Source organism: Oncorhynchus gorbuscha, unplaced genomic scaffold (assembly GCF_021184085.1).
Source record: "Oncorhynchus gorbuscha isolate QuinsamMale2020 ecotype Even-year unplaced genomic scaffold, OgorEven_v1.0 Un_scaffold_1585, whole genome shotgun sequence".
In the NCBI taxonomy this organism is placed as follows: domain Eukaryota; kingdom Metazoa; phylum Chordata; class Actinopteri; order Salmoniformes; family Salmonidae; genus Oncorhynchus; species Oncorhynchus gorbuscha.
This window is the reverse complement of record NW_025746320.1, coordinates 10,986-29,894: the sequence shown is the minus strand read 5'-3', so window position 1 is coordinate 29,894 and position 18,909 is coordinate 10,986. Positions and strand designations below refer to the sequence as shown.

Sequence of the window (18,909 nt, the reverse complement as noted above, 5' to 3'; positions counted from 1 at the left end):
CAAAAAAACAGGCAAAATGTTGACAAAACTAGAAGACATCACCAGCATGTCAAGTGGAAACTTTGCTCCCACAGTGTCTCCCGTTTTTAATTCAACACAGGTCGCTTAGACCGTGGTGTTCTCAGTCCTCTCTCTCGTCTCCTGATCGAGATGCTGAACACGGGAATAAAACCACGAGGGGGAATGATTGGTATCTACTCCGATACCCGATGTTAATCTGTTCAACATGGTAACTAATACATGTGGTGTAGTTACTTGAGTTTTAGACAGCAATCTAAGTCCCCTGACTTGGTGTCCAGTATATGTGTGGGTACAGGGGTTACCTGACTTGGTGTCCAGTGTCTGTGGGTACAGGGGTTACCTGACTGGTGTCCAGTGTCTGTGTGGGTATAGGGGTTACCTGACTTGGTGTCTGTGTAGGTATAGGGGTTACTTGACTTGGTATCAAGTGTCTGTGGGTACAGGGGTTACCTGACTGGTGTCCGTTGTCTGTGTGGGTACAGGGGTTACCTGACTGGTGTCCGTTGTCTGTGTAGGTATAGGGGTTACCTGACTTGGTGTGAGGTGTCTGTGTGGGTATAGGGGTTACCTGACTTGGTGTCAGGTGTCTGTGTGGGTACAGGGGTTACCTGACTTGGTGTCAGGTGTCTGTGTGGGTACAGAGGTTTCCTCTATATGCTGTATAGTGACATTAAGTATAGATATACCATTTCTAGAAGTTATATTCCTCATCTTAATGATACATTATGTATAGATATACCATTTCTAGAAGTTATATTCCTCATCTTAATGATACATTATGTATAGATATACCATTTCTAGAAGTTATATTCCTCATCTTAATGATACATTATGTATAGATATACCATTTCTAGAAGTTATATTCCTCATCTTAATGATACATTATGTATAGATATACCATTGCTAGAAGTCATATTCCTCATCTAATCTTGACATATTATGAGTTGAGATTTGGAAGGATGGCCTCGAGATTAGACCACATAGGTTAATGTAGCCCATCACAGGGCCTTGAGCCTGCGCAGGGAAGCATTTTGGAGTGGACTGTGATTGGATAAGTATAATTAATATATATATATATTTATAAATGTTGTTTTTTTAGTTGACGTTTTTTATTTTGTATGATATCGTTTTCCTTCTTTCCCTACATTGTATTCTTATTCTTATTAATAGTTATCAATAATGTTGTTATTATCTTATTCAATACCCCGTCCAGCTGGTGGCGGTAATGCACCCCTAACATTGGATGCAAACCGCCGTTAAACCCCATCGAAGAAGAAGAAGACCACCTCAACAGGAACCGGAAACGAGAACAAACTTTTCCCGGTCATTTTACGCAGCTAAAGTTGTTTAGTATTTTCTCTTATTGAGACACCAACACATTAAAGAACACGTCTACAACCTGTAAAAACCATCCCAGCGAGGAAAGTCGTGAGGTTAGCGAGCTATTTATTGACATGCTCTTGCTTAGCCGCCCATAGTTAGTGATTATAGCGTAACGTTAACCGGCTGGCCAGGTATCAACACAGCCAGTCAGTGCACTTGTTGGTGATACGTGGATTCAACCTGAAGGTAGCTACAGATAACTTGTTTTGTGACCGTATGCAGGTTATTATTCCAACCTTGCCTTAACGTTAAGTCAACTACACAAGGTATCGGTGAGCAACTGAATCAGGTGTGTTTTGAGCAAGGCTGGAACAAAAACCTGCACACCAGTTCTCCATGGGGTTAGGGTTGGACATCCTGGCATCTGCTCCAATATGCCGAGGGTGCCTTGATTCATTATAACCAGGACCCTGTGTTTTGGTTAATCATGTTAATTCATTATAACCAGGACCCTGTGTTTTGGTTAATCATGTTAATTCATTATAACCAGGACCCTGTGTTTTGGTTGATTCATTATAACCAGGGCCCTGTGTTTTGGTTGATTCATTATAACCAGGTCCCTGTGTTTTGGTTGATTCATTATAACCAGGACCCTGTGTTTTGGTTGATTCATTATAACCAGGACCCTGTGTTTTGGTTGATTCATTATAACCAGGACCCTGTGTTTTGGTTGATTCATTATAACCAGGACCCTGTGTTTTGGTTAATCATGTTGATTCATTATAACCAGGACCCTGTGTTTTGGTTGATTCATTATAACCAGGGCCCTGTGTTTTGGTTGATTCATTATAACCAGGACCCTGTGTTTTGGTTGATTCATTATAACCAGGGCCCTGTGTTTTGGTTGATTCATTATAACCAGGACCCTGTGTTTTGGTTAATCATGTTGATTCATTATAACCAGGGCCCTGTGTTTTGGTTGATTCATTATAACCAGGACCCTGTGTTTTGGTTAATCATGTTGATTCATTATAACCAGGACCCTGTGTTTTGGTTGATTCATTATAACCAGGACCCTGTGTTTTGGTTGATTCATTATAACCAGGACCCTGTGTTTTGGTTGATTCATTATAACCAGGACCCTGTGTTTTGGTTGATTCATTATAACCAGGACCCTGTGTTTTGGTTGATTCATTATAACCAGGACCCTGTGTTTTGGTTGATTCATTATAACCAGGACCCTGTGTTTTGGTTGATTCATTATAACCAGGACCCTGTGTTTTGGTTGATTCAGTATAACCAGGACCCTGTGTTTTGGTTAATCATGTTGATTCATTATAACCAAGTCCCTGTGTTTTGGTTGATTCATTATAACCAGGACCCTGTGTTTTGGTTGATTCATTATAACCAGGACCCTGTGTTTTGGTTAATCATGTTGATTCATTATAACCAGGACCCTGTGTTTTGGTTGATTCATTATAACCAGGACCCTGTGTTTTGGTTGATTCATTATAACCAAGTCCCTGTGTTTTGGTTGATTCAGTATAACCAGGACCCTGTGTTTTGGTTAATCATGTTGATTCATTATAACCAAGTCCCTGTGTTTTGGTTGATTCATTATAACCAGGACCCTGTGTTTTGGTTAATCATGTTGATTCATTATAACCAGGACCCTGTGTTTTGGTTGATTCATTATAACCAGGACCCTGTGTTTTGGTTGATTCATTATAACCAGGACCCTGTGTTTTGGTTGATTCATTATAACCAGGACCCTGTGTTTTGGTTGATTCATTATAACCAGGTAACCTTTTTAATTTTAAGCCTTTTCTATCAATTTGAATTAGAACAAAAATGAAAGCAGTTGTCTGAGGATGTTTCTGGACCATCTGACATGAAAAAGAAAGTAGGACCGTTTGATTCAAAATCTTTTTAATAAAGTTTTTTTTTTAAACAATGTCATGTGACAAACACGATTAACCAAAACACAAAGGGACCTAATATTCTAACAACTTAACATCTCTCGTTTCAGATACTTTCATGTTTTAGATTTCAACATGTCCTTGAGTGCAGTCCACTCCACACTGTCTAGTCTGAAAACATGTCAGACAGATATTGGAACGGGGATGGACATTGTGACCGACGTTGCTCTGGACGTGGCAGAAACAGCAGGTAGGTTAGTGGCACGTCTCTATCAGAGAGACACTTGGTGCAGAAACAGCAGGTAGGTTAGTGGCACGTCTCTATCAGAGAGACACAGCAGGTAGGTTAGTGGCACGTCTCTATCAGAGAGACACTTGGTGCAGAAACAGCAGGTAGGTTAGTGGCACGTCTCTATCAGAGAGACACAGCAGGTAGGTTAGTGGCACGTCTCTATCAGAGAGAAACAGCAGGTAGGTTAGTGGCACGTCTCTATCAGAGAGACACAGCAGGTAGGTTAGTGGCACGTCTCTATCAGAGAGACACAGCAGGTAGGTTAGTGGCACGTCTCTATCAGAGAGAAACAGCAGGTAGGTTAGTGGCACGTCTCTATCAGAGAGAAACAGCAGGTAGGTTAGTGGCACGTCTCTATCAGAGACACAGCAGGTAGGTTAGTGGCACGTCTCTATCAGAGAGAAACAGCAGGTAGGTTAGTGGCACGTCTCTATCAGAGAGAAACAGCAGGTAGGTTAGTGGCACGTCTCTATCAGAGAGACACAGCAGGTAGGTTAGTGGCACGTCTCTATCAGAGAGACACAGCAGGTAGGTTAGTGGCACGTCTCTATCAGAGAGACACAGCAGGTAGGTTAATGGCACGTCTCTATCAGAGAGACACAGCAGGTAGGTTAATGGCACGTCTCTATCAGAGAGACACAGCAGGTAGGTTAGTGGCACGTCTCTATCAGAGAGACACTTGGGGCAGAAACAGCAGGTAGGTTAGTGGCACGTCTCTATCAGAGAGACACAGCAGGTAGGTTAGTGGCATGTCTCTATCAGAGAGACACTTGGGGCAGAAACAGCAGGTAGGTTAGTGGCACGTCTCTATCAGAGAGACACTTGGGGCAGAAACAGCAGGTAGGTTAGTGGCACGTCTCTATCAGAGAGACACTTGGGGCAGAAACAGCAGGTAGGTTAGTGGCACGTCTCTATCAGAGAGAAACAGCAGGTAGGTTAGTGGCACGTCTCTATCAGAGAGACACAGCAGGTAGGTTAGTGGCACGTCTCTATCAGAGAGAAACAGCAGGTAGGTTAGTGGCACGTCTCTATCAGAGAGAAACAGCAGGTAGGTTAGTGGCACGTCTCTATCAGAGAGACACAGCAGGTAGGTTAGTGGCACGTCTCTATCAGAGAGAAACAGCAGGTAGGTTAGTGGCACGTCTCTATCAGAGAGACACAGCAGGTAGGTTAGTGGCACGTCTCTATCAGAGAGACACAGCAGGTAGGTTAGTGGCACGTCTCTATCAGAGAGACACAGCAGGTAGGTTAATGGCACGTCTCTATCAGAGAGACACAGCAGGTAAGTTAGTGGCACGTCTCTATCAGAGAGACACTTGGGGCAGAAACAGCAGGTAGGTTAGTGGCACGTCTCTATCAGAGAGACACTTGGGGCAGAAACAGCAGGTAGGTTAGTGGCACGTCTCTATCAGAGAGACACTTGGGGCAGAAACAGCAGGTAGGTTAGTGGCACGTCTCTATCAGAGAGAAACAGCAGGTAGGTTAGTGGCACGTCTCTATCAGAGAGACACAGCAGGTAGGTTAGTGGCACGTCTCTATCAGAGAGACACAGCAGGTAGGTTAGTGGCACGTCTCTATCAGAGAGACACAGCAGGTAGGTTAGTGGCACGTCTCTATCAGAGAGAAACAGCAGGTAGGTTAGTGGCACGTCTCTATCAGAGAGAAACAGCAGGTAGGTTAGTGGCACGTCTCTATCAGAGAGACACAGCAGGTAGGTTAGTGGCACGTCTCTATCAGAGAGAAACAGCAGGTAGGTTAGTGGCACGTCTCTATCAGAGAGACACAGCAGGTAGGTTAGTGGCACGTCTCTATCAGAGAGACACAGCAGGTAGGTTAGTGGCACGTCTCTATCAGAGAGACACAGCAGGTAGGTTAGTGGCACGTCTCTATCAGAGAGAAACAGCAGGTAGGTTAGTGGCACGTCTCTATCAGAGAGAAACAGCAGGTAGGTTAGTGGCACGTCTCTATCAGAGAGACACAGCAGGTAGGTTAGTGGCACGTCTCTATCAGAGAGAAACAGCAGGTAGGTTAGTGGCACGTCTCTATCAGAGAGAAACAGCAGGTAGGTTAGTGGCACGTCTCTATCAGAGAGACACTTGGTGCAGAAACAGCAGGTAGGTTAGTGGCACGTCTCTATCAGAGAGACACAGCAGGTAGGTTAGTGGCACGTCTCTATCAGAGAGACACTTGGTGCAGAAACAGCAGGTAGGTTAGTGGCACGTCTCTATCAGAGAGACACAGCAGGTAGGTTAGTGGCACGTCTCTATCAGAGAGACACAGCAGGTAGGTTAGTGGCACGTCTCTATCAGAGAGACACAGCAGGTAGGTTAGTGGCACGTCTCTATCAGAGAGACACTTGGTGCAGAAACAGCAGGTAGGTTAGTGGCATGTCTCTATCAGAGAGACACTTGGGGCAGAAACAGCAGGTAGGTTAGTGGCACGTCTCTATCAGAGAGACACAGCAGGTAGGTTAGTGGCACGTCTCTATCAGAGAGACACTTGGGGCAGAAACAGCAGGTAGGTTAGTGGCACATCTCTATCAGAGAGACACTTGGGGCAGAAACAGCAGGTAGGTTAGTGGCACGTCTCTCAGAGAGACACAGCAGGTAGGTTAGTGGCACGTCTCTATCAGAGAGACACAGCAGGTAGGTTAGTGGCACGTCTCTATCAGAGAGAAACAGCAGGTAGGTTAGTGGCACGTCTCTATCAGAGAGAAACAGCAGGTAGGTTAGTGGCACGTCTCTATCAGAGAGACACAGCAGGTAGGTTAGTGGCACGTCTCTATCAGAGAGACACAGCAGGTAGGTTAGTGGCACGTCTCTATCAGAGAGACACAGCAGGTAGGTTAGTGGCATGTCTCTATCAGAGAGACACAGCAGGTAGGTTAGTGGCACGTCTCTATCAGAGAGACACTTGGGGCAGAAACAGCAGGTAGGTTAGTGGCACGTCTATCAGAGAGACACTTGACTGTGCTGGTAATATCGTTGTCGAATCCTTCTCACTGGACAGGATCTTTGTGTGTATGTAGTCAATGGGACTGTCTGACTCACTGACTGTCTGACTGTCTGACTGACTGACTGACTGACTGACTCTCTGTCTGACTGTCTGACTGACTGACTGACTGACTGACTGTCTGTCTGACTGTCTGACTGTCTGACTGACTGACTGACTGTCTGTCTGACTGACGTAACTAGGAAGGGGAGCGGTTCACCCAAGGATGTCACTTGAGGATTTTGGTATATTGACATTTTTACTAGCCCAGTCTGGAAAGCACTAGCCAGCAGGCTAGTTGGACACATGTTCTACTAGCCCGGTCTGAAAAGCACTAGCCAGCAGGCTAGTTGGGCACATGTTCTACTATACAGAGCTATGGACTGCTGTCTACCATTTGGAAGCTTGTGTCACCATAACAACAGTATACAGAGCTATGGAATGCTGTCTACCATTTGGAAGCTTGTGTCACCATAACAACAGTATACAGAGCTATGGAATGCTGTCTACCATTTGGAAGCTTGTGTCACCATAACAACAGTATACAGAGATATGGAATGCTGTCTTCCATTTGGAAGCTTGTGTCACCATAACAACAGTATACAGAGCTATGGAATGCTGTCTACGATTTGGAAGCTTGTGTCACCATAACAACAGTATACAGAGCTATGGAATGCTGTCTACCATTTGGAAGCTTGTGTCACCATAACAACAGTATACAGAGCTATGGAATGCTGTCTACGATTTGGAAGCTTGTGTCACCATAACAACAGTATACAGAGCTATGGAATGCTGTCTACGATTTGGAAGCTTGTGTCACCATAACAACAGTATACAGAGCTATGGAATGCTGTCTACGATTTGGAAGCTTGTGTCACCATAACAACAGTATACAGAGCTATGGAATGCTGTCTACCATTTGGAAGCTTGTGTCACCATAACAACAGTATACAGAGATATGGAATGCTGTCTACCATTTGGAAGCTTGTGTCACCATAACAACAGTATACAGAGATATGGAATGCTGTCTACCATTTGGAAGCTTGTGTCACCATAACAACAGTATACAGAGCTATGGAATGCTGTCTACGATTTGGAAGCTTGTGTCACCATAACAACAGTATACAGAGCTATGGAATGCTGTCTACGATTTGGAAGCTTGTGTCACCATAACAACAGTATACAGAGCTATGGAATGCTGTCTACGATTTGGAAGCTTGTGTCACCATAACAACAGTATACAGAGCTATGGAATGCTGTCTACCATTTGGAAGCTTGTGTCACCATAACAACAGTATACAGAGATATGGAATGCTGTCTACCATTTGGAAGCTTGTGTCACCATAACAACAGTATACAGAGATATGGAATGCTGTCTACCATTTGGAAGCTTGTGTCACCATAACAACAGTATACAGAGATATGGAATGCTGTCTACCATTTGGAAGCTTGTGTCACCATAACAACAGTATACAGATATATGGAATGCTGTCTACGATTTGGAAGCTTGTGTCACCATAACAACAGTATACAGAGCTATGAAATGCTGTCTACGATTTGGAAGCTTGTCACCATAACAACAGTATACAGAGCTATGAAATGCTGTCTACGATTTGGAAGCTTGTGTCACCATAACAACAGTATACAGAGATATGGAATGCTGTCTTCCATTTGGAAGCTTGTGTCACCATAACAACAGTATACAAAGCTATGGAATGCTGTCTACCATTTGGAAGCTTGTGTCACCATAACAACAGTATACAGAGATATGGAATGCTGTCTACCATTTGGCAGCTTGTGTCACCATAACAACAGTATACAGAGATATGAAATGCTGTCTACGATTTGGAAGCTTGTGTCACCATAACAACAGTATACAGAGATATGAATAATTGTGTATGATGTGATGATTATTACAGGAACTGAGAATGACGCAGTCCTGAAGAAGCTGGAGGTGATGATGCTGGAGTGTGCCAAACTGGACCAGGAGATCAACTGCTTCGTTGAGGTGGTGAACTGTGTCACTGCAGAGGTGAAGTACTGAACTACAGGGGTCAAAGTTCATTTTCTGTCGGATGGATTCTGGAGATCAGTGTGGATCCTCAATCGGAGGCGTGTAGCCTACTGTAGCTGTCTACGTTATCACTCAGAATGTCACTTTCCAGTGATACTAGTCATGTAATGGTGTTATTAAACTAAACCAGTCAATAGATGATATATAGAGAGATATATTGATAAAAGTCACCTTGTCCTAGAGATATATTGATAAGTCACCTTGTCCTAGAGATATATTGATAAGTCACCTTGTCCTAGAGATATATTGATAAGTCACCTTGTCTTAGAGATATATTGATAAGTCACCTTGTCTTAGAGATATATTGATAAAAGTCACCGTGTCCTAGAGATATATTGATAAAAGTCACCTTGTCCTAGAGATATATTGATAAGTCACCTTGTCCTAGAGATATATTGATAAAAGTCACCTTGTCCTAGAGATATATTGATAAAAGTCACCTTGTCCTAGAGATATATTGATAAAAGTCACCTTGTCCTAGAGATATATTGATAAAAGTCACCGTGTCCTAGAGATATATTGATAAAAGTCACCTTGTCCTAGAGATATATTGATAACAGTCACCTTGTCCTAGAGATATATTGATAAGTCACCTTGTCTTAGAGATATATTGCTAAAAGTCACCGTGTCCTAGAGATATATTGATAACAGTCACCTTGTCCTAGAGATATATTGATAAGTCACCTTGTCCTAGAGATATATTGATAAAAGTCACCTTGTCCTAGAGATATATTGATAAAAGTCACCTTGTCCTAGAGATATATTGATAAAAGTCACCTTGTCCTAGAGATATATTGATAAAAGTCACCGTGTCCTAGAGATATATTGATAAAAGTCACCTTGTCCTAGAGATATATTGATAACAGTCACCTTGTCCTAGAGATATATTGATAAAAGTCACCTTGTCCTAGAGATATATTGATAAAAGTCACCTTGTCCTGGAGATATATTGATAAAAGTCACCTTGTCCTAGAGATATATTGATAAAAGTCACCTTGTCCTAGAGATATATTGATAAAAGTCACCTTGTCCTAGAGATATATTGATAAAAGTCACCTTGTCCTAGAGATATATTGATAAAAGTCACCTTGTCCTAGAGATATATTGATAAAAGTCACCTTGTCCTAGAGATATATTGATAAAAGTCACCTTGTCCTAGAGATATATTGATAAAAGTCACCGTGTCCTAGAGATATATTGATAAAAGTCACCTTGTCCTAGAGATATATTGATAACAGTCACCTTGTCCTAGAGATATATTGATAAAAGTCACCTTGTCCTAGAGATATATTGATAAAAGTCACCTTGTCCTGGAGATATATTGATAAAAGTCACCTTGTCCTAGAGATATATTGATAACAGTCACCTTGTCCTAGAGATATATTGATAAAAGTCACCTTGTCCTGGAGATATATTGATAAAAGTCACCTTGTCCTGGAGATATATTGATAACAGTCACCTTGTCCTAGAGATATATTGATAAGTCACCTTGTCTTAGAGATATATTGATAAAAGTCACCTTGTCCTAGAGATATATTGATAAAAGTCACCTTGTCCTAGAGATATATTGATAAAAGTCACCTTGTCCTGGAGAGATTTACATGGTTATTAAACCAAACACAGCCCTTATTTTAACTGTTTCTAAAATCCCCTATAGGGGGGAAAGATTGGAACCTTTTCCCTGTTTTAACCCGCTAGGTTTTATGGGTATTATGACACCACCTCCGCTAGGTTTTATGGGTATTATGACACCACCTCCGCTAGGTTTTATGGGTATTATGACACCACCTCCGCTAGGTTTTATGGGTATTATGACACCACCTCCGCTAGGTTTTATGGGTATTATGACACCACCCCCGCTAGGTTTTATGGGTATTATGATACCACCTCCGCTAGGTTTTATGGGTATTATGACACCATCTCCGCTAGGTTTTATGGGTATTATGACACCATCTCCGCTAGGTTTTATGGGTATTATGACACCACCTCCGCTAGGTTTTATGGGTATTATGACACCACCTCCGCTAGGTTTTATGGGTATTATGACACCACCCCCGCTAGGTTTTATGGGTATTATGACACCACCCCCGCTAGGTTTTATGGGTATTATGACACCACCACCGCTAGGTTTTATGGGTATTATGACACCACCTCCGCTAGGTTTTATGGGTATTATGACACCACCTCCACAGTGGGGCTCTATAACACCCAGGTCGTATTCCTTTGGCACCAGACTTATCGAAGCGGTCTGAAACAGGGAGGGACTAACTGATCGTCTGAAACAGGGAGGGACTAACTGATCGTCTGAAACAGGGAGGGACTAACTGATCGTCTGAAACGGGGAGGGACTAACTGATCGTCTGAAACGGGGAGGGACTAACTGATCGTCTGAAACGGGGAGGGACTAACTGATTGTCTGAAACGGGGAGGGACTAACTGATCGTCTGAAACGGGAGGGACTAACTGATCGCCTGAAACGGGAGGGACTAACTGATCGTCTGAAACGGGGAGGGACTAACTGATCGTCTGAAACGGGAGGGACTAACTGATCGTCTGAAACGGGGAGGGACTAACTGATCGTCTGAAACGGGAGGGACTAACTGATCGTCTGAAACGGGGAGGGACTAACTGATCGTCTGAAACGGGGAGGGACTAACTGATCGCCTGAAACGGGAGGGACTAACTGATCGTCTGAAACGGGAGGGACTAACTGATCGTCTGAAACGGGAGGGACTAACTGAGCGTCTGAAACGGGGAGGGACTAACTGATCGTCTGAAACAGGGAGGGACTAACTGATCGTCTGAAACGGGGAGGGACTACAGGGAGGGACTAACTGATCGTCTGAAACGGGGAGGGACTACAGGGAGGGACTAACTGATCGTCTGAAACGGGAGGGACTAACTGATCGTCTGAAACGGGAGGGACTAACTGATCGTCTGAAACAGGGAGGGACTAACTGATCGTCTGAAACAGGGAGGGACTAACTGATCGTCTGAAACAGGGAGGGACTAACTGATTGTCTGAAACAGGGAGGGACTACAGGGAGGGACTAACTGATCGTCTGAAACAGGGAGGGACTAACTGATCGTCTGAAACAGGGAGGGACTAACTGATTGTCTGAAACAGGGAGGGACTACAGGGAGGGACTAACTGATCATCTGAAACAGGGAGGGACTAACTGATCGTCTGAAACGGGGAGGGACTAACTGATCGTCTGAAACGGGGAGGGACTAACTGATCGTCTGAAACGGGGAGGGACTAACTGAACGTCTGAAACAGGGAGGGACTAACTGATCGTCTGAAACAGGGAGGGACTAACTGATCATCTGAAACAGGGAGGGACTAGTTAGTCCCTCCCTGTTTCAGATGATCAGTTAGTCCCTCCCTGTTTCAGACGATCAGTTAGTCCCTCCCTGTTTCAGACTAACTGATCGTCTGAAACGGGGAGGGACTAACTGATCGTCTGAAACAGGGAGGGACTAACTGATCGTCTGAAACAGGGAGGGACTAACTGATCATGTCCAATATGAAATTCTTCGTTTTTATTTTCCATTGCAAAGCTTTTTGCTATGGTGTTCACGAATGAGCACCTGTCTGCCCCCCCTAGAGCACCTGTCTGCCCCCCCTAGAGCACCTGTCTGCCCCCCAGCACCTGTCTGCCCCCTAGAGCACCTGTCTGCCCCCTAGAGCACCTGTCTGCCCCCCTAGAGCACCTGTCTGCCCCCCTCCCAGAGCACCTGTCTGCCCCCTCCCAGAGCACCTGTCTGCCCCCTCCCAGAGCGCCTGTCTTCCCCCCAGCACCTGTCTTCCCCCTCCCAGAGAGCCTGTCTTCCCCCCAGCACCTGTCTTCCCCCCTCCCAGAGAGCCTGTCTGCCCCCACCCAGCACCTGTCTTCCCCCTCCCAGAGCGCCTGTCTTCCCCCCCCAGCACCTGTCTTCCCCCTTCCAGAGCGCCTGTCTGCCCCCCTCCCAGAGCACCTGTCTTCCCCCTCCCAGAGCGCCTGTCTTCCCCCCTCCCAGAGCGCCTGTCTTCCCCCTCCCAGAGCACCTGTCTTCCCCCCAGCACCTGTCTTCCCCCCTCAGCACCTGTCTCCCCCCCCTCCCAGAGCGCCTGTCTCCCCCTCCCAGAGCGCCTGTCTTCCCCCTCCCAGAGCGCCTGTCTTCCCCCCTCCCAGAGCGCCTGTCTTCCCCCTCCCAGAGCGCCTGTCTTCCCCCTCCCAGAGCGCCTGTCTTCCCCCCTCCCAGAGCACCTGTCTTCCCCCTCCCAGAGCGCCTGTCTTCCCCCCTCCCAGAGCACCTGTCTTCCCCCCTCCCAGAGCACCTGTCTTCCCCCTCCCAGAGCGCCTGTCTCCCCCCAGCACCTGTCTGATGTTACCTGTCTCCTGTTCTCCAGGTGAGGAACCAGGAGCCCGAGGCCATGTTCAGACTGAAGTCTCTGGTGAAGGAGAAGTTCACTGAGACACACGGCAGTCTGTCTGAGGGAGAGCTGCAGAACCACGTCAAGCTGGTCAGCTTTAAGGAGAACGTCAGAAACGCACTCAAAACAGGTGAGGCACACACACACACACACACACACACACACACACACACACACACACACACACACACACACACACACACACACACACACACACACACACACACACACACACACACACACACACACACACACTAGTTGTATGTAGACTAGCAGCACGTCCCACATGGTGACTGGTTAACCTGTCTTGTGTGTATGTTCTGTCTCCATCAGTGAACCCTGAGGCAGCAGAGAATATGGATGAGGATATGGATGAGGACGTTGCTGTGACGCAGAGTGAAGTTAACTTCACCTGTCCCCTGACTCAGGTTGGTCTCAGTATCTAACCTGTCCCCTGACTCAGGTTGGTCTCAGTATCTAACCTGTCCCCTGACTCAGGTTGGTCTCAGTATCTAACCTGTCCCCTGACTCAGGTTGGTCTCAGTATCTAACCTGTCCCCTGACTCAGGTTGGTCTCAGTATCTAACCTGTCCCCTGACTCAGGTTGGTCTCAGTATCTAACCTGTCCCCTGACTCAGGTTGGTCTCAGTATCTAACCTGTCCCCTGACTCAGGTTGGTCTCAGTATCTAACCTGTCCCCTGACTCAGGTTGGTCTCAGTATCTAACCTGTCCCCTGACTCAGGTTGGTCTCAGTATCTAACCTGTCCCCTGACTCAGGTTGGTCTCAGTATCTAACCTGTCCCCTGACTCAGGTTGGTCTCAGTATCTAACCTGTCCCCTGACTCAGGTTGGTCTCAGTATCTAACCTGTCCCCTGACTCAGGTTGGTCTCAGTATCTAACCTGTCCCCTGACTCAGGTTGGTCTCAGTATCTAACCTGTCCCCTGACTCAGGTTGGTCTCAGTATCTAACCTGTCCCCTGACTCAGGTTGGTCTCAGTATCTAACCTGTCCCCTGACTCAGGTTGGTCTCAGTATCTAACCTGTCCCCTGACTCAGGTTGGTCTCAGTATCTAACCTGTCCCCTGACTCAGGTTGGTCTCAGTATCTAACCTGTCCCCTGACTCAGGTTGGTCTCAGTATCTAACCTGTATCTAACCTGTCCCCTGACTCAGGTTGGTCTCAGTATCTAACCTGTCCCCTGACTCAGGTTGGTCTCAGTATCTAACCTGTCCCCTGACTCAGGTTGGTCTCAGTATCTAACCTGTCCCCTGACTCTCAGGTCCCCTGACTCAGTTGGTCTGGTCTCAGTATCTAACCTGTCCCCTGACTCAGGTTGGTCTCAGTATCTAACCTGTCCCCTGACTCAGGTTGGTCTCAGTATCTAACCTGTCCCCTGACTCAGGTTGGTCTCAGTATCTAACCTGTCCCCTGACTCAGGTTGGTCTCAGTATCTAACCTGTCCCCTGACTCAGGTTGGTCTCAGTATCTAACCTGTCCCCTGACTCAGGTTGGTCTCAGTATCTAACCTGTCCCCTGACTCAGGTTGGTCTCAGTATCTAACCTGTCCCCTGACTCAGGTTGGTCTCAGTATCTAACCTGTCCCCTGACTCAGGTTGGTCTCAGTATCTAACCTGTCCCCTGACTCAGGTTGGTCTCAGTATCTAACCTGTCCCCTCAGACTCAGGTTGGTCTCAGTATCTAACCTGTCCCCTGACTCAGGTTGGTCTCAGTATCTAACCTGTCCCCTGACTCAGGTTGGTCTCAGTATCTAACCTGTCCCCTGACTCAGGTTGGTCTCAGTATCTAACCTGTCCCCTGACTCAGGTTGGTCTCAGTATCTAACCTGTCCCCTGACTCAGGTTGGTCTCAGTATCTAACCTGTCCCCTGACTCAGGTTGGTCTCAGTATCTAACCTGTCCCCTGACTCAGGTTGGTCTCAGTATCTAACCTGTCCCCTGACTCAGGTTGGTCTCAGTATCTAACCTGTCCCCTAACCTGACTCAGGTTGGTCTCAGTATCTAACCTGTCCCCTGACTCAGGTTGGTCTCAGTATCTAACCTGTCCCCTGACTCAGGTTGGTCTCAGTATCTAACCTGTCCCCTGACTCAGGTTGGTCTCAGTATCTAACCTGTCCCCTGACTCAGGTTGGTCTCAGTATCTAACCTGTCCCCTGACTCAGGTTGGTCTCAGTATCTAACCTGTCCCCTGACTCAGGTTGGTCTCAGTATCTAACCTGTCCCCTGACTCAGGTTGGTCTCAGTATCTAACCTGTCCCCTGACTCAGGTTGGTCTCAGTATCTAACCTGTCCCCTGACTCAGGTTGGTCTCAGTATCTAACCTGTCCCCTGACTCAGGTTGGTCTCAGTATCTAACCTGTCCCCTGACTCAGGTTGGTCTCAGTATCTAACCTGTCCCCTGACTCAGGTTGGTCTCAGTATCTAACCTGTCCCCTGACTCAGGTTGGTCTCAGTATCTAACCTGTCCCCTGACTCAGGTTGGTCTCAGTATCTAACCTGTCCCCTGACTCAGGTTGGTCTCAGTATCTAACCTGTCCCCTGACTCAGGTTGGTCTCAGTATCTAACCTGTCCCCTGACTCAGGTTGGTCTCAGTATCTAACCTGTCCCCTGACTCAGGTTGGTCTCAGTATCTAACCTGTCCCCTGACTCAGGTTGGTCTCAGTATCTAACCTGTCCCCTGACTCAGGTTGGTCTCAGTATCTAACCTGTCCCCTGACTCAGGTTGGTCTCAGTATCTAACCTGTCCCCTGACTCAGGTTGGTCTCAGTATCTAACCTGTCCCCTGACTCAGGTTGGTCTCAGTATCTAACCTGTCCCCTGACTCAGGTTGGTCTCAGTATCTAACCTGTCCCCTGACTCAGGTTGGTCTCAGTATCTAACCTGTCCCCTGACTCAGGTTGGTCTCAGTATCTAACCTGTCCCCTGACTCAGGTTGGTCTCAGTATCTAACCTGTCCCCTGACTCAGGTTGGTCTCAGTATCTAACCTGTCCCCTGACTCAGGTTGGTCTCAGTATCTAACCTGTCCCCTGACTCAGGTTGGTCTCAGTATCTAACCTGTCCCCTGACTCAGGTTGGTCTCAGTATCTAACCTGTCCCCTGACTCAGGTTGGTCTCAGTATCTAACCTGTCCCCTGACTCAGGTTGGTCTCAGTATCTAACCTGTCCCCTGACTCAGGTTGGTCTCAGTATCTAACCTGTCCCCTGACTCAGGTTGGTCTCAGTATCTAACCTGTCCCCTGACTCAGGTTGGTCTCAGTATCTAACCTGTCCCCTGACTCAGGTTGGTCTCAGTATCTAACCTGTCCCCTGACTCAGGTTGGTCTCAGTATCTAACCTGTCCCCTGACTCAGGTTGGTCTCAGTATCTAACCTGTCCCCTGACTCAGGTTGGTCTCAGTATCTAACCTGTCCCCTGACTCAGGTTGGTCTCAGTATCTAACCTGTCCCCTGACTCAGGTTGGTCTCAGTATCTAACCTGTCCCCTGACTCAGGTTGGTCTCAGTATCTAACCTGTCCCCTGACTCAGGTTGGTCTCAGTATCTAACCTGTCCCCTGACTCAGGTTGGTCTCAGTATCTAACCTGTCCCCTGACTCAGGTTGGTCTCAGTATCTAACCTGTCCCCTGACTCAGGTTGGTCTCAGTATCTAACCTGTCCCCTGACTCAGGTTGGTCTCAGTATCTAACCTGTCCCCTGACTCAGGTTGGTCTCAGTATCTAACCTGTCCCCTGACTCAGGTTGGTCTCAGTATCTAACCTGTCCCCTGACTCAGGTTGGTCTCAGTATCTAACCTGTCCCCTGACTCAGGTTGGTCTCAGTATCTAACCTGTCCCCTGACTCAGGTTGGTCTCAGTATCTAACCTGTCCCCTGACTCAGGTTGGTCTCAGTATCTAACCTGTCCCCTGACTCAGGTTGGTCTCAGTATCTAACCTGTCCCCTGACTCAGGTTGGTCTCAGTATCTAACCTGTCCCCTGACTCAGGTTGGTCTCAGTATCTAACCTGTCCCCTGACTCAGGTTGGTCTCAGTATCTAACCTGTCCCCTGACTCAGGTTGGTCTCAGTATCTAACCTGTCCCCTGACTCAGGTTGGTCTCAGTATCTAACCTGTCCCCTGACTCAGGTTGGTCTCAGTATCTAACCTGTCCCCTGACTCAGGTTGGTCTCAGTATCTAACCTGTCCCCTGACTCAGGTTGGTCTCAGTATCTAACCTGTCCCCTGACTCAGGTTGGTCTCAGTATCTAACCTGTCCCCTGACTCAGGTTGGTCTCAGTATCTAACCTGTCCCCTGACTCAGGTTGGTCTCTACTCCTCCTGATGGTATGTCTTTCCCCCACTGTAAACTAATCTGCCCGGCAACAGGACAATAAAGCCTTACAGTCTGGTTGTGTCCATGTTGTTGTGCGGCCCTGCAGGTGGAGATGGTGAACCCCATGAAGAACCAGAAGTGTAACCACCACTACGACCGGGACGCCATTATGGGGATGATCAAGGCCAGGCAAAACCAGAAGAAGAAGTTACGGTGAGACTCCTACTGTCTGGTTTAGTCGATTCATTTACACTCTGTTGTCTTGAGTCTGCCTGTTACTGTTAGGATCTTGTCTTATCAGGATGTGATGTCGTCTCTGTCCTACCCTGCTGTTTTCTCACCTTGTTTTCCACTTAAACAACTGTTGCAGTTAAAACATTAGATTGATTCATTAGCATATTCCTTTTCTCCGTCCCACAGCTGTCCGGTGGTTGGCTGTGGCAACACGGACGTGAAGCAGGGAGACCTGATCCTAGATCAGATTATGAAGAGACAGATCCTGAAGAAGTAGACTACCCAGGCACTATTCTGGGGTACGCCAACTCATCAAACCTGACAATAATAATTAGACTTTTATTTAATTGAGGAAAAAACATGACTTTTTCCGTTGTGTCTGATTGTATTTGTTCGTCACAGAATTGCACTATTCTGAAGTTTTATATAACAAAACCTCGCTTTATTTATACATAAGGGATTCATATTTTTTAGTCAGTTCAATAAAGGTTTATTGGGGGGGGGTAGCTTAGTGATTACAGCATTGGGCCAGTAACTGAAAGGTTGCTAGATCGAATCCCTAAGCTGACAAGGTAAAAGAAAATCTGTCATTCTTCCCCTGAATAAGGCAGTTAACCTACTTTTTTTCCCTGGTAGGTCGTATTTGTAAATAATAATTTGTTCTTAACTGACTTGCCTAGTTAAATAAAAAAAACATTTTAAAAATATCTATGCCTTTGGTGTTGAGAACCTGCAGTTACTGTAATAGACCACTGGGGGGCAGTGTCGTCCCTGGAATACACCACAAAGGGATCAGGAGAGGAGACTCAGGTCATGAAGAGAGAAGCTGGATAATCAGCCTACTTATTCTGAGAGAGTTGGGCTAAATGAATCAGAGAATGTGGGTTTCCTAAATACTTACAAACAACAGAAAGATCATGTCTGTAACATACAAAGTGAAAAGATTATTGAATAAATTATGTGGAAATGATCAAATATCTATTTTCAGTTCCATCCTAAAAGTAGACCATTTCATTGTGTGAAATCTGTGAATCAATTCAGTTGAGTGATTAAATCTGTCTCCCCTCCTGCCTCTCATCTCTTGCCTCTCCTCTCCTGCCTCTCCTCTCTTGCCTCTCCTCTCTTGCCTCTCCCCCTGCCTCTCCCTCTACTGCCTCTCCCCCTGCCTCTCCTCTACTGCCTCTCCCCCTGCCTCTCCTCTCTTGCCTCTCCCCCTGCCTCTCCCTCTACTGCCTCTCCCCCTACTGCCTCTCCCCTGCCTCTCCTCCTGCCTCTCCTCTGCTGCCTCTTCTCTACTGCCTCTCCTCTCC

The 18,909-nt window shown here is 46.5% G+C and overlaps 1 protein-coding gene across 4 annotated transcripts; it reads left to right on the top strand.

Moving 5' to 3' along the window:
• The first annotated feature begins 1,302 nt into the window (after positions 1-1,302).
• LOC124023319 (E3 SUMO-protein ligase NSE2-like) lies at positions 1,303-18,187 on the top strand. 4 transcript variants are annotated; one of them, XM_046337835.1, is made up of 8 exons: positions 1,314-1,590; positions 3,189-3,247; positions 3,374-3,513; positions 8,466-8,578; positions 13,014-13,167; positions 13,371-13,465; positions 17,472-17,578; positions 17,786-18,187. In XM_046337835.1, the coding sequence occupies exons 3-8, from the start codon at positions 3,399-3,401 to the stop codon at positions 17,874-17,876; spliced, it is 675 nt and encodes a 224-aa protein (XP_046193791.1). In that variant the 5' UTR covers positions 1,314-1,590; positions 3,189-3,247; positions 3,374-3,398; the 3' UTR covers positions 17,877-18,187. The 4 variants fall into 4 exon arrangements, with proteins under 4 accessions (XP_046193789.1, XP_046193791.1, XP_046193788.1 ...); XM_046337836.1 differs by having other exon boundaries at positions 1,440-1,454; XM_046337833.1 differs by lacking the exon at positions 3,189-3,247 and having other exon boundaries at positions 1,303-1,454.
• The last annotated feature ends 722 nt before the right edge of the window (positions 18,188-18,909 follow it).